At 40.4% G+C, this 15,887-nt stretch overlaps 1 protein-coding gene across 2 annotated transcripts in view; it reads left to right on the top strand.

The window, feature by feature from the left end:
- Positions 1-264: 264 nt before the first annotated feature.
- Positions 265-15,887, top strand: part of SLC30A6 (solute carrier family 30 member 6) — a 54,928-nt gene continuing 39,305 nt past the window's right edge. Inside the window, exons 1-2 of one of the 2 annotated variants that reach the window (XM_053588042.1) lie at positions 265-314; positions 9,492-9,578. In XM_053588042.1, coding sequence (XP_053444017.1) covers positions 312-314; positions 9,492-9,578 — 90 coding nt within the window. In that variant the 5' untranslated portion in view covers positions 265-311. Of the gene's footprint in view, positions 315-1,453; positions 1,561-9,491; positions 9,579-15,887 lie in introns of those variants that run through there. The other variant, XM_053588043.1, reaches the window with a different exon arrangement.

The following is a 15,887-nucleotide window of genomic DNA, read 5'->3' on the forward strand; positions in this document are numbered from 1 at the left end:
TCACACAACATAGGTAAAAGAGCTGCAGCACTCAACTAAATTCTCTTAACATTAGAAATGAACTCTGATCCCTCTTCCCTCAGCGATTTAAATCCCGTACCAACCCTTCGGACTGCTGAGAAATCCCCATTCCACCACCGCGTCTAAACAATGCGGGGCCCGCTGGGATACGGGGGCGGACCCGAAGGCCAGGACGCACTTCCGACTACGTGTCCGTATCAGCCAATCGGCCTCTCTGCCCCACCCCTTCCCTTCTGGGAAAAACCCAGCCCCCAGTGCGTCTTCCGGCGGGAGCTCTGCTGCTCCTCACCATGGTGAGTTGGCTGGGGAGTATGAGGGTTTCTGCTCTAGGTGGTTCTTACCATTTCTCTTTCCGAATCGGGCTGGAAGTCCCTCAGCCTCTAAGAAAAGGGGTCATCGCAGTTGTGGTCGGGCCTCTTGGGAAAAGTGGCTGGGTCTCGAAAGGTTCCCCTGGGACCTCTGATCCCGTGGGGTCCTTCATCCGGTTCCTTTGGCCCTGGGCATCCCGGCCCCGCTACAGGCCGAGCTTTCAGCTCCCAGTTAGTTTATGACTTCCTCCTGTCGAGATCTCCTTGATGTAGAAATAAAGGGCATTGTCGGCTTCATCTACTACACCACCAGCAAAGCATCTGAAAACAAGTATACACTGACGGCTATAGTGGTGATTCTTAGGGCAGTGACGATAACGCCAGCGGAAACAAGGGAGGTTATTAGTCTGTTTTATGGCAAACGCTCCACTGTGCAACTTGGCTTTACCAGGAGCAGGTGGCATGATACAGCAGCAGTTTTCATAAAGGTAGTGAGTGAAAGCCAAGGTGTTGGTAGAACATCTTATTGCTGCTTTACTTTTGCCTTGATATAAACTAGTGGAGGATCCTAGTAGACGTTACAGTTATTGGATGTGTTTTCTCTAAAGTATGTTAGAGAAATTATTATGTTAGGAATTATTCATTTTATGCCTTTAGAAATCGAATATGTAGCTCTGAATTTTATCTAAAGATAAGCAGTTCGTTAGGATTTCAGATGTCAGAGTGATGTGTGCCTTTTGAAAATGGATTTACCGGAAAAATTCATGGAGCACTTATTGATAGTCTGCAAATGAGAAAGGAACAGTTGTGTGCCTAAGCTGTTTTCATTCTGTTTTTCCTTAAGTGCATATGGTTGAATAAAATGTCTTATTCACACACCATCTTTTGTAAAGTTCTGTGATATTTTTGCACACAAAAAAATACTCTTTTTTTGGCCAGTGACCAAATAGCCTCCAGCTATACTTTTTAAAACATTCGTCATTATGTAGCCACAGTTATATTTCTAAAATTTGACCACATCACATCTTTACTTAAAATTTCTCGTTTTTATTTTCTGTAGCACTCAAGACAGTGTAGCACCTAATTTTTTAACATGGCATATGGCCAGGCTCAGTGGCTCACACCTGTAATTCCAGCACTGTGGGAGACTGAGGAGGGAGAATTGCCTGAGCAAGAATGAGACCCCCCAATTCATAAAAAATGAAAAAAATAAACCCAGCCAGGCGCCATGGTGAGTCCCTGTAATCCCAGCAGCTTCGGGAGTCTAAGGCAGCGGGATGCCCACACCCTGAGTTTGAGGTTGTAGTGAACTATGATGCCATTGCACTCTGCTTAGGGCATAGGGTGGGACTCTCTCTCAAGAACAACAAAAAAAAGCAAGAAAATAAAAAGAAAAAAATAAAAATAAATAAGGAAATGAAAAAAAAATAACATGGCATATGAAGCCATCCATAGTCAAGCTTCTTAACCGTTATGGCCTTTTTATTGTACATACACAACATCCATATTTCAGCCACAGTGAACAGCTTGCATATCATGCTATATTGAATTGGGCTTTTGCACCTATTGTATATGCTATTCCATCTGCCTGTATCTCACACTCCTGGGCTCTAGCCATCCTCCTGTCTTAGCCTACAGTGTAGGTGGGCCTACAGGTATGTACCACCATGCCTAGCTAAGTTTTCTGCTTTTTGTGGAGCCAGGGTCTCACTCTTGCTCAGGCAGTTCTTGAATTCCCTGCCTCCAGGGATCCTATCACTTCAGCCTTCCAAAGTGCTAGTATTATAGGCTTGAGCCACTGTGCCATACCCCTTAATTCTTTTATCTTGAGCCTTTCCCTGTGATGTCTCAGTATCTTGTTAGGTTCTTCTCCCTGTGCTCCCTTGATACCTTGTGCTTTGGTACATTTATACATACACACATGCATGTGTAAGTAACAATTTTATTGCATAAAGCTTTGCAAAACGCATATGTATCATAAAAACCTAACAGCCTAAAACACTCATGAAGAGATTTAAAGGCAAAGGGATAAGAAACTTAAAATTCAGAGCTTTTTCAGGTAATAAAGCTTTGTTAATTCACAGCCCTATTTTAATAAAGTTAATTTGGATCCCTTGTGGGTTTTGCCAATAACATCTGTAGCTTTTACCAGACTGTGTTGAAATTATGTATTTATTTGTCTTTCACTTCTCAACTGTAAGCTCATGGAGAGCAGGATGCGTATATTTCACTCTGGTATTCCCAAAGCCTTGTACATTGCCAGGCCCAGAGAAGGTTTTTAATAAATACCTGTTTTTATAAAACACTGAATAAACTATGGTACTAAATTTCTATGCTTGAAATGTTAGTATCACTAATACAAGGAAATAACATTTAAGATTTAGTTTAAAGGTTATGGGGAAAAAGATTTTGTAAGTCACTGATTAAGAACATGCTATGGCAAAATAGTGCTTTCTAAGAAAATATATAGAAAATACAGCTTTTATCATTAGTGAAGTTACTAAAAAATTAACTTACAGTGCAAGATAAGGTGAAAGCTATCTTATGGTAAACTACAAAAACACTATAGTTTGGCATAATCTAGGAAGACTTCACATAGCAGGTGAAACATGAAACAGCAATTTGTGCCTTATACTAATCCTCTTAATTCAATATTTGTTTCTCTCATTTAGATGAGGAAGCAGAGAGGTCAGGTATTACAGGGCTAGTAGAACTTGAGTTAGACAGATCTGAGCTTTTCACTATATAGTGATGTTACCAGGAGTCAAGGGGTAGATCAGTTTTAACTCGAGTTGAGGATTTCTATTGGAAGTAAGAGATAAGACTGGAAAGAAACACAGTAAGTCATTGAAAGCTTGGAATTTCAGATTGTAAAATTCAGAGTTTATTCTGATAGCAATGGAGAGCCAATATAATTTTAGAAAGTAATATGAACATTAGAAATGTGATTTTGTGGGCGGTGCCTGTGGCTCAGTGGGTAGAGCGCTGGCCCCATAAACCAAGGGTGGCGGGTTAGAACCCAGCCCCGGCCAAACTGCAGCAGAAAAAAAAATAAAAAATAGCCAGGCGCTGTGGCAGGTGCCTGTAGTCCCAGCTTCTCAGGAGGCTGAGGCAAGAGAATTGCCTAAGCCCAGGAGCTGGAGGTTGCTGTGAGCTGTGACTCACATGACACTCTATCGAGGGTGATAAAATGAGACTCTGTCTCTAAAAAAAAAAAAAAATTGATTTTGTTATCGATATCAGGATGGCATCATAAGTGGTCCTCTACTCTTTAGAAACCTTTTTGATTTTCTCAACCTGAAAATTAGTGACTTAAATAAAGAGGACTGAAGTTAAACAAAAGATATCCAAGGATAACAATATTAGCAGGATTTTTTTATCTTTGTGACCAAAATATCCCCCACATAATGCTTTAATAAAAGAATATATAAGGCCAAGTACGGTGGCTCACTCCTGTAATCCTAACACTTTGGGAGGCCAAGGCAGGCAGATCGATTGAGCTCACGAGTTTGAGACCAGGATGAGCAAGAACAAGACCCCATCTATAAAAACAGCTGGGTGTAGTGTTGGGCACCTGTAGTCCCAGCTGCTTGGGAGGCTGAGGCAAGAAAATCACTTGAACCTAAGAGTTTGAGGTTGCTATAAGCAACAATGCCAAGGCACTCAACCCCAGGGTGACTGAGACTGCCTCAAAAAAAAAATATATATATAGACTATATCTGTCAACATTAACATGTATTAGTAAGTCAAACGGAAATAGCATATTGTTCCTTTTTTTTTTTTTGAGACAGAGTCTCAAGCTGTTGCCCTGCTTAGAGTACCATAAGCTCTAACTGCAACCTCAAACTCTTGGGCTTAAACGATCCTCTTGCCTCAGCCTCCCAAGTAGCTGGGACTACAGGCACCAGCCACAATGCCTGGCTAGTTCCTTTTAAACTGAGTTAGCTGAGCGGCACCTGTGGCTCAGCAGGTGGGGTGCTGGCCCCATATACCAAGGGTGGAGTGTTCGAACCTGGCCCCAGCCAAACTGCAACAACAACAAAAAATAGCCAGGCATTGTGGTGAGCACCTGTAGTACTAGCTACTTGGGAGGCTGAGGCAAGAGAATTGCCTCAGCCCAGGAGTAGGAGGTTGCTGTGAGCTGTGATGCCACAACACTACCGAGGGCTACAAAGTAAAACTGTCTCCAAAAAAAAAAAAAAAAAAACAGCTTAGCAAAGCCTTAGGGTTATATATATAGTGATCATAATTTGGATATCAAAATTAGTAATATTTTTCTGATGCTTTATTTTAAAATATTTTTAATTTGGCTGAGGTTGGTTGCTCACACCTGTAATCCTAGAACTTTGGGAAGCCAAGGTGGGAGGATCCATTGAGCCTAGGAGTTCAAGACCAACCTGAGCAAGAGTGAAACCCTGTCTCTACTAAAAATAGAAAAAATAGCTATGTGTTGTGGCAGGTGCCTGTGTACTCCCCAGGTACTCAGGAGGCTGAGTTAGGAGGCTCACTTGGACCCAGGAGTTTGAGGTCACTGTGAGCTAAGCTGAAGCCATGGCACTCTAGATTGGGCAACAGAGTGAGACTCTGTCTTAAAAGAAAAGAAAGCTCAGTTTATTTTGTTTTGTTTTATTTTATTTTATATTTATTTAATTTTAATTTCATTTTATTTTCAAGATAGGGTCCCACTCTGTTGCCCAGGCTAGAGTGCAGTGGCATCATCATAGCTTACCACATCCTCAAACTCCTGGAATGAAGTGACCCTCCTGCCTCAGCCTCCCAAGTAGCTGGTACTACAGGGAGCTGGTACTACATACTACCATGACCAGCTAAAGTTTTTCTTTTTACTTTCTGTAGAGGTGGGATCTTGCTTGTTGCCCAGACTGGTCTCAAACAATTTCACTCACTGTAGCTTCCCAAAGTTTTGGGATTACAGATGTGAGCCATCGTCATCTACCCTGGCCTACTTTATACTTTTATTACTTTTTTATTATGAAAAATTTTAAATATACATAAAAATAGTGATACTATAATACTATAATATAATGGAACACCCCCCCCCACCAATGCCTGCCATCAATAATTGTCAACATTCTGTTAATTGTCCTTTTTCTGCCTTTCCTGAGTCTCAGTATAATGTAGCAACAGGCATATCCAAGCTTTGAAGGAATGGGTTATCCCTTCTTACAACTACTCTAATGTTCCCTAGATGCTAACTATGTAGAAAAAGCATGCTTCTGCTTGAAATGAATCTGCAAGATTTTTACATTTATAATCTGTTAATACTCCAGTTGCATTGCTTTCTGGGGCTTCAGAGTCAAATTGGCCAACTTGAGTAGGCAAACTACTTTGTGGCTTTTATCGTCTAGGAAAATATTTTGTTAAAATCCAAATATTTAAGTGTACAGCAGTTAGCAATCAAATTATTGTGAAAACACCCTCCCCCCCCAAACAGTTACTTGCCATGGAATAACAGAATTTTTTCTTTAGGCTGGACATGGTGGCTCACATCTATAATCTTAGCACTCTAGGAGGTCAAGGTGGGTGGATTGCTTCAGCTCAGGCTGAAGACCAGCATGAGCAAGAATGAAACCCCCATCTACTAAAAGAAAAAACTAGGCATGGTAGCACATGCCTGTAGTCCCAGGTACTCAGGAGGCTGAGGCAAGAGGATTGCTTGACCTAAGAGTTTGAGGTTGCTGGGAGCTACGATGCCACCACAACACACTATGCAGGGTGACAGTGAGACTCAGTCTAAAAAAAACTAAAAGAATTTTCCCTTTAAAAGTAGCTGTAGGCCAAGGATAGTGGAACCATCAGTAATCCTAGCACTTTGGGAGGCCACAGCTGGAGGACTGCTCAAGGCCAGAGTTCAAAACCAGCCTGTGCAAGAGTAAGACTTCCTCCCTACAGAAAAGAAATAAAGAAAAATTAGCCAGGGCAGCGCCTGTGGCTCAGTGAGTAGGGCGCCGGCCCCATATACCTTCAAACCCAGCCCCTGCCAAACTGCAACATAAAATAGCTGGGTGTTGTGGTGGGCGCCTGTAGTCCCAGCTACTTGGGAGGCTGAGGCAAGAGAATCGCCTAAGCCCAGAAGCTGGAGGTTGCTGTGAGCTGTGTGACGCCGTAGCACTCTACTGAGAGCGATAAAGTGAGACTCTGTCTCTAAAAATAAATAAATAAATAAAAAAGAAAAATTAGCCAGTTGCAGTAGGCATGTCAATAATCCCAGCTACTTGGGAGACTGAAGTAGGAGAATTGCTTGAGCCCAGGACTTTTAGATGGCTGTGAGATACGTTGATGCCATGGCTCTATAGCCTAGGGTCTCCCTGAGTGAGGAGGCCCTGTCAAAAAAAAAACAATACAGCTATTGACTATTGTTTTTGGGAAACCTATTAATTAATAGAATGATGCCATGTTTTCCCATATAAAAGATTAAGTATTTTTGAATAACTGAAACTATTATTAAAGTAATTACAGGTTTTTGGCATTATTTCCATTATTACCAGTAAACATCACAAATTCAACTCATGGTAGCACATGAAGTACGATTGTTGGTCTTCCTTATAGGCATTAAATGAAGTTTCTGTTTCATTATCTGTTCCACATCATAGGAAAATGACTGGAATGGTTTTCCTCAAATTTGGGATGGTCTGATTTTAAATATAGGGCATATGGCAAATATGATATTTACTCTGTGATAGGGGATGTACTGAAAAGTCAGTTGAGAAAGGCTTCCTCCAAAGAAGCTGAAGCTGAGGTTTAGAAAGGTGGGTGGAGGGGAGAGGTATTCCATGTTCATTTTTAAAATAGTAATAGAAATTGTGATTTTAAATTAGCAATGCAAAAATCTCAAAAACGTAAATAATAGGTAGCTATTGATTTGGCCAGCTTTATAAATATGTAACTTTTTTAATTGGGTCATGTGTCTTTTTTTTTTTTAATTTGTAGAAGTTGTATATAGAGGAAATTGAAAATTGGCCTGTTGTCTATCATGAATTACCATTTTTTTCACAGTTTAACTTCTCTAGTCCCCCTGACTCCCTTTAGGGTATTCTTTTCTCATATGAAACTTGTGAAGGAAAATTAATCAGTTTTTTTCCATTATAACTTCTTGGTCTTATGTCCTATTAAAAAGTTTGTCTCCAACTCCAAGGTTGTAAAATTACACATCCATACTTTCTTCAAATATTATTATTTTTTTTGAGACAGTTTCACTATGTTGCCTGGTAGAGTGCTGTGGCATCAAGGCTCACAGCAACCTCAAACTCTTGGGCTTAAGCAATTCTCTGGTCTCAGCCTCCCAAGTAGCTGGGACTACAGGCGCCTGCCATAACCCCGGGCTATTTTTTGGTTGTAATTGTCATTGTTGTTTGGCAGGCGCGGACTGGGTTCAAACCTGCCACTTCTGGTGTATGTGGCTGGCGCCCTAACTGCTGAGCTACAGGCACTGAGCCCAAATATTCTTTATAGTTTTATATTTTAATTTATTTTTCAAGACACCTCTTTCTCTGTCACCAAGGCTGGATTATACTGGCCTGATCGTAGCTCACTGTAACCTTAAATTCCTGGGCTTAAGCTGTCCATCTCCCTCAGCCTTCCCAACTACAGGCACATGCTAAAATAGCCAGCTAGTTTTTAAAATTTTATAGAGATGGGGTCTTGCTGTTTTGTTCAGGCTAGTTTCAAACTTCTGGGTTCAAGCAATCCTGCCTTCTTAGCCTCCCAAAGTGCTATGACTGCAGGCATGAGGCACTATACCTGGTCTGTATATTATTTTAAAAAGAATTAACAAGTTAGAGTAAAGAGTATAGGAAGGATGCACCATTACCTTTTTTTTTTTTTTTTTTTGTAGAGACAGAGTTTCACTTTATTGCCCTCGGTAGAGTGCTGTGGCATCACACAGCTCACAGCAACCTCCAACTCCTGTGCTTAGGCGATTCTCCTGCCTCAGCCTCCTGAGTAGCTGGGACTACAGGCGCCCGCCACAACGCCCAGCTATTTTTTGTTGTTGTTGTAGTTTGGCCGGGGCTGGGTTTGAACCCGCCACCCTCAGCATATGGGGCCGGCACCCTGCTCACTGAGCCACATTACTTTTTTAAAAATACCATTTATTGGCTTAGTGCCTGTAGCTCAAGTGGCTAAGGCACCAGCCACATACACCAGAATTGGTAGGTTCGAATCCAGCCTGAGCCTGCCAAACAACAATGACAACTACAACCAAAAAATAGCTAGGCATTGTGACGGGCACCTGTAGTTCCAGCTACTTGAGAGGTTGAGGCAAGAGAATCGCGTAAGCCCAGGAGTTGAAGGTTGCTGTGAGCTATGATGCGACAGCACTCTACCCAGGGCGACAGCTTGAGGCTCTGTCTCAAAAAAAAACAAACATTTATCGAGTAGCTCATATTTTCACTGATATTGAATCCTGCCCTTATCATAAGTTAATTTCTGATATATGCATGAACTCTCCTTTTTGCTAAGGCTTTTCCACATGGTTTCCTTGGTTGTTAAATCTTTGGTTGCTGCTTGGTCTCCGTTCTCATTGGTAACCCTACTCCTAGGCCCTTTCTCTTCTAGATCCATACTATGTACTAGCCAGAGTCACAGAGACTAGCTAGGATGTCAGATACTTTGACTTAACACCTAATAGAGAACTTTAGGGGGGTTTCTAAAACAGTTGCCAGTACTTATATGTATATATAGCTTTGATAATATAAATTGTGATATTTTCTTTACAGTAGAGCAGCTGGCAAACTGTTTTCCTTTTCTGGTTCAAATTGCTGTATTCCCTTAAAAATAAAATGTGTGGTCTGGAGCTAAAATGCTTGAGTTTGATTATTGTGAGTGTTAAATTGATAAATACAGTAGAACCTCTGTAGCTGACCACCTCATTAAGTTGACCTAATTTTCATAGACCAGACATGCACCACATGTAGGTATCAGTAGGCCTAATTCCTTATGTTGACCACCTCCCTATATTGACCGATTTGTTACAGTCCCTTGGGTGGTCAACTTACAGGTTCTACTGTACATGTAAAGTATAAGTGCTTGTCATATATTGAGTACTCAATAAACGTTAGTTGTTATTACTACTATACCACATCACAGGAACTATGAGAAAGATTAGATATTTAAGTGCTAATTTGTATATTGTTTGTTTGAAAGGGGACAATTCATCTCTTTCGAAAACCACAGAGATCCTTTTTTGGCAAGTTACTACAGGAATTTAGACTTGTAGCAGCTGACCGAAGGGTAAGTTATTCCTTAATCCCTATTTTAAATACTGAATAAACAATATTATGATATTGAAAGAAGGTAATTTTTAAGGCAAATGGAAAAAATCCCACTACACTTTTTATTTTTCCATGTTGGATAATTATTATTTAAATGTAAACTTGCAGTTGTTTGGTGTTCAGTTCTGCTTTGTTGGGAGGAAAAGAATATTAAGTCAAAGTATTTATTCTTGGGCTGGTTGTGGTGGCTCACGCCTGTAATCCTAGCACTCTGGAAGCCAAAGCGGGTAGATTGCTTGAGCTCAGGAGTTGAGACTAGCTGGAGCAACAGCGAGACCCTGTCTCTAAAAAATAGCCAGGTGCTTTGGTGGGCGCCTGTAGTCAGTCCTAGCTACTCAGAAGGCTGAGGCAAGAGGATCATTTGAGCCCAGTAGTTTGAGGTTGCTGCGAGCTGTGACACTATTGAGGGTAACAAAGTGAGACTCTGTCTCAAAAAAAAAAGTATTCTAATTCTAAAATGTTTTAAGAAAAATCACTTTGCAGTTGCCTTTTGTTATTTATTTATTTATTTCATTTTTTGAGACAGAGTCTCACTTTGTCACTCTCAGAAGAGTGCCAAGGCATCACAGTACAGCAACCTCAAACTCTTGGGCTCAAGTGATTTTCTTGCCTCAGCCTTCCAAGTAGCTGGGACTATAGGCACCTGCCACAAAGCCTGGCTAGTTTTAGAGATTGGGTCTCGCTCTGGCTCAGGCTGGTCTCCAGCTCTTGAACTCAGGCAATCCACTTGCCTTGGCTTCTCAGAGTGCTAGAATTGCCTTTTGTTATTTTTTAAAAAATTAAATGGTTGTAGTCTAAAGCTATGTTTTCTCATTTTTAACATAAGGCAGGAAAAAATATATACTGCTTTGAGACTATTACTAAAAAAATATATTTGCTATCCTTTTTGGCTACCAATATAGACTCTGCTGTTTTCATTTTCATTATTGTCTAAATCAGGCGTCCTCAAACTTTTTAAACAGGGGGCCAATTCACTGTCCCTCAGACCATTGGAGGGCCGGACTATAGTTTAAACAAAAAAACAATGAACAAATTCCTATGCACACTGCACATATCTTATTTTGAAGTAAAAAACAAAACAGGAACAAATACAATTCACACCGCTTCATGTGGCCTGCGGGCCACAGTTTGAGGACGCCTGGTCTAAATTCTCTAAAATTCTGAGGGTAGTGACTATGTGTGTTTTGCTCACCTTCGTATGGAAGTACAATGTGACTACTCAATAAATATTTGATGAGTTTTAAGTAAAACTAGCTTCAGCAAAATATAATATTGAGCACTGTCAATGATTTTGACCTTGCACTGTGAATTAGATTAGAATGTTTTTTTCTTTGCATTTTCCACTTTATCTCCTATTCCTAAAACCTTGGGACTATAGTCAAAATTCAATAAATCTAATATATGGAGATATTTTCATACCCAGAATGAGAATGTTAAAGAGCCAAGGGTAAGGAATTCATCTGTTTCTTAGATATATAGTCCATTCAACATGATTTCTTGAGAACAGATAGAGCTCTGTGATGTTGATGGAAAGGAACAGTATTACAGAAGTCAAAAGGAAATTCCTTAACAGTTCACTTTATTGAAGTGCAGTAAACCACAGCATAGTAGGAATAAAATCAATATAGGAACATCTGAACTGTGCCAATATTCTCTATCATAATTTACATTTTAAGAGATACCCTGGGCTCATCTGTCTTTATGATTGCTCATAATTCTTGGTGATTTCATATTTCAGGATCCTTATCTCTCAGTTCTTTACTTCTTCACCACAAATAATCTTGTCCTCTATCCCTCAGTCATCCAATCTTGTGGTCATACCATAGACCTTATCTCTTATAATAACTTTATCCTCCTATTGTCTCAATTTCAGGCATTTCACTCACCAGTTACCAGCTCATGTCTTTCTAGTTCATTCCTGTTACCCCAACTCCATTTTTCTATTTTACTGCAACCTCCAAGCCATTGACTCTACCATATTTTCAGAATTTTCACCTCCCTTATCGTCATGTGCTTCCTTATCCAACTTAGAGTCTATGGTCCATCATTTTCTTTTATACAGGGTGTCCATAGGTTTGTGTGCAGTTTAAAATGGACAACTGGTTTATAAAATGGACAACTAGTTTAGACTGTACATGAACTTTATGGACACCCTGTATATTTTCAACTCCCTGTGCTTCCTTTCCCTCTGCCATACTTCCCTGGAAAATCCTTAACCTTCATTAAGTTCACTTTGTATTCTGTACCTGCACCTAAGCAACCGAATATAGAGAGAAACAAAACCATGCTGACTGGTCCTACTTTGAATTCATAATCAAACATGCTGTTGGTGCTGCCCATACTATATTCCCTTAGCTCAAAAGTTTTCTACTTTCCTAGATAACCTTTTCATACCATTTTCTTTGCTTTCTATCCTCAGACTTCCAAAACCTTTTTTATCCTAGCTATAGCCTATTTCACTCAGGGAAAAGAGATAATCACAAGGAATCCTGTACATCCTATCATTAGCATTTCAACCAACACTCTTGCCTTCCCTCCTGTTGTATGAATCAACACTTCTACTATGTAAGGCCAATCCCTGTACTTGTTGGCTACTCAGAAATGATGTTCCTGTAATTGTTCCGTTTCTCGCATCATTGTTCTTGCATCATTCTCCTCTTTCTTGCATCATGATTACATGTTGTATGTTCTATTCTCAGGAATGCTTCATTTCTCAGCTTACTTTTCTAATACTACTTAAGTCTGTACTGTCTGTTCACCTTCTCTTTTCCCTATCCATGTTAAACACAAACCACCTTGAGAATAGTCCCCACTATAACACATAAACAGCTTTTACAAGGTAACCAGTAACCTCTGTGTTGCGAATATTAATGGTTGTCATCATTTTATTTATTTTTTATTTTTCTTTCTTGTAGAGACAGAGTTTCACTTTATGGCCCTCGGTAGAGTGCCGTGGTGTCACACAGCTCACAGCAACCTCCAACTCCTGGGCTTAGGCGATTCTCCTCAGCCTCCCGAGCAGCTGGGACTACAGGCGCCCGCCACAACGCCCGGCTATTTTTTTGTTGCAGTTTGGCCGGGGCCGGGTTTGAACCTGCCACCTTCGGTATATGGGGCCAGTGCCCTGCTCACTGAGCCACAGGCGCCGCCCTATTTATTTTTTATTAAATCATAGCTGTGTACATTAATGTATTCACACAGTACCATGCACTGGTTTTATATACAATTTGACATATTTTTGTCACACTGGTTAACATAGTCTTCCTAGCATATTCTTAGTTATTGTGTTAAGACATTTATATTCTACATTTAGTAAGTTTCACATGTACCCTTGTAAGATGCACAGTAGGTGTGGTCCCACCAATTACCCTCCCTATACCCATCCTCCCCCACCCCTCCCTTCCCTTTCCCCTTTACCCATATTCTTAGGTTATAATTGGGTTATAGCTTTGAAAGCTATAAATTAGTTTCATAGTAGGGCTGAGTATATTGGATACTTTTTCTTCCAAACTTGAGATACTTTGCTAAGAAGAATATGTTCCAGCTCCATCCATGTAAACATGAAAGAGGTAAAGTCTCCATCTTTCTTTAAGGCTGGTTGTCATCATTTCTAACCTTACTTGACCTTCAACAATGTTTGACAAAAATTGGTCACTTCCTTCTTAAAACACTTATTCATTTGGACTCTGAAATGGCACTCTTGGTTTTGCTCCTACTTAATTCAGCCTTTATTTTTTAGTCTTTTCTGCCACTAAATTTTGGAGTATCGGCTTCGATCTCCAACCTTCCTTTTTATGTTCATATGTGTTTCAGGATGCCATCTATATGTTGATGACCCCATATTTGTATTTGAAGTTCTAACTCACCCCTACCTCTGTATTCCTATAGATAATGGCCTTATCAGCATTTCCAACTGGATATCTAATAGGCATCTGAGACTTCATATGGCTGTCTCTGAACTTTGATCTTCTGTTGCTTCTCCACTTCCCCATTAAATGCCCATTCTTTTCTTCCAAATGCTCAGGCCAGAAAATCTGTAATCATTCTCAACTCCTTTCTTTCCCTTATACCTCACATCGATTTTATAAGTAAATCTGCAAGCTCTTTTTTCAACATAATACGCAGAGTCTGACTCTTCTAACACCTTATCACCTTTGAAGCTACCATCATTTTTCACATGGATTATTACAATCACATTCTAAATGATCTTCCTACTTCCATCCTTACTTTCTATATGGTATATTCTCCAAAAAAGAAGCCAAAATGATCTTTTAAAAATGTAAGCTAAGTCATTTTCTGTCTCATTTGGGATAAATCCCAGATCTTTTTCTAGGAGTCATACCAGGTACTACTTGATGTAGTCCCAAACTCTTCTCACCTACTCTACTTCAGGTGTCTTCAGCCACATACTCTTCTACCTCAAGGCATTTTCATTGTGGTTTCCATTTTCTCTTCTAGATATCTGCATGCTTATCACCTTTGCTTCTTCCAGATTTCTGCTCACATGTCGCCTTATCAACAGTGTCTTTTCTGGCCATCCTATGTGGAAGAACAACCCTTCCATATCTCCCATTACTGTCCTTTTACTGTACTTTATTTTTTCTTCCTAGTATATATTACCATTTGATCTTATTATTATTATTATTTTTGAGACAGAGCCTCAAGCTGTTGCCCTGGGTAGAGTGCCATGGCATCACAACTCACAGCAACCTCCAACTCCTGGGCTTAAGCGATTCTCTTGCCTCTAGCTGGGATTATTTTTTGGTTGTAGTTGTCATTATTGTTTGGTAGGCTCAGGCTAGATTCGAACCTGCCAGCTCTGGTGTATGTGGCTGGTGCTTTAGCCGCTTGAGCTACAGGCACCAAGCTCACTTGACCTTATTTTTTGTTTTTGAGATAGTCTCAATCTGTCACGTGGGCAAGAGTGCATTAGCATCTTCGAAGCTCACTACACCCTCAAACTCTTGGGCTTTAGCAATTTTCCTACCTCAGCCTCCCAAGTAGCTAGGACTATAGGCATGCACCACCACACCAGGCTAATTTTTTCTGTTTTTAATACAAACAGGGCTCATTCTTGCTCAGCCTGGTCTTGAACTTCTGACCTCAAATGATCCTCCCATCTTAGCCTCCTAGAGTGGTAGGATTCTAGGCATGAACCATTGCACCCAGTCCCTGACTTTATATATTTATTTATTGTCTGTCACCCCACTTAGATTGTGAAGTCCATATTTTGTTCACTACTATGTCCTCAGTGCTTAGAATAGTACAGCATAGGGTGGCGCCTGTGGCTCAGTGAGTAGGGCACCAGTCCCAAGTACTGAGGGTGGTGGTTTCGACCCTGGCACCGGCCAAACAAAAAATAGCCAGGAGTTGTGGCAAGCACCTGTAGTCCCAGCTACTCGGGAGGCTGAGGCAAGAGAATTGCCTAAGTCCAAGAACTGGAGGTTGCTGTGAGCTATGACACCACAGCACTCTACTAAGATTGACAAAGTGAGACTCTGTCTCTTAAAAAAAAAAAAAAGTACAGCATAAAATAGATGTTCAAATATAAACATCTTGATTAATAGCTTGATTTCAGCGACAGAACAACAGAGAATATCATTTTTCTGGTCATCTTGTTTATCCTGCTTTTCTGGCCGTTTTTGAATCCCTGTCCCGACTAGATTCCACGTCCAGTAATTTCATTGTCTTTGCTAGTATTAAGTCCTTTGCCCCATGTCAATTCTCAAGTCTCTAACATCATATCCTACTTGCTTCTTTGGCCTGGTCCCTGGGTTTAGAAGAAGTTGCAGAATGGTGCCTACCAAAAATTCATGCTGGTATTAATGATCTTTTGTTCTTATCTTTGATGATTCAACAGGATACTCATCATAATAGCTTCTTCAGATTCTCCTCTGAATTTAAGTTTCTAGTCCTCTTTTCCATATTCCTTAATTTAGAAAATGGTTTTGTGCCTACCGTTCCAGAGATTTGTAGACTTTTGGCTACTTTGCTATTCACTTCTTTCCATCCCAATAGTTTCTCTGTCCTTTCAGGTACCTCCCTACCCTCATTTTCTCAGAGGTGCTGTTTTTTCTTTCTAAACCTGTACTTATCCTCTGAGTTCTAATGCTCATACCACACTTGACCTTCCCAGCTGCATGTCTTTTCACTAATTTCTTTCCCCTCTGCATAGGTCTCTCTTCTTTGCAGTGAAACACTTCACTTGATTTCTTCTTGTTGTATATTTAGAATGCCCTTTCTTCTTCCTCTGACTAAATCCTAATGA

The sequence above is a fragment of the Nycticebus coucang genome, chromosome 4 (assembly GCF_027406575.1).
Source record: "Nycticebus coucang isolate mNycCou1 chromosome 4, mNycCou1.pri, whole genome shotgun sequence".
Taxonomy (NCBI): domain Eukaryota; kingdom Metazoa; phylum Chordata; class Mammalia; order Primates; family Lorisidae; genus Nycticebus; species Nycticebus coucang.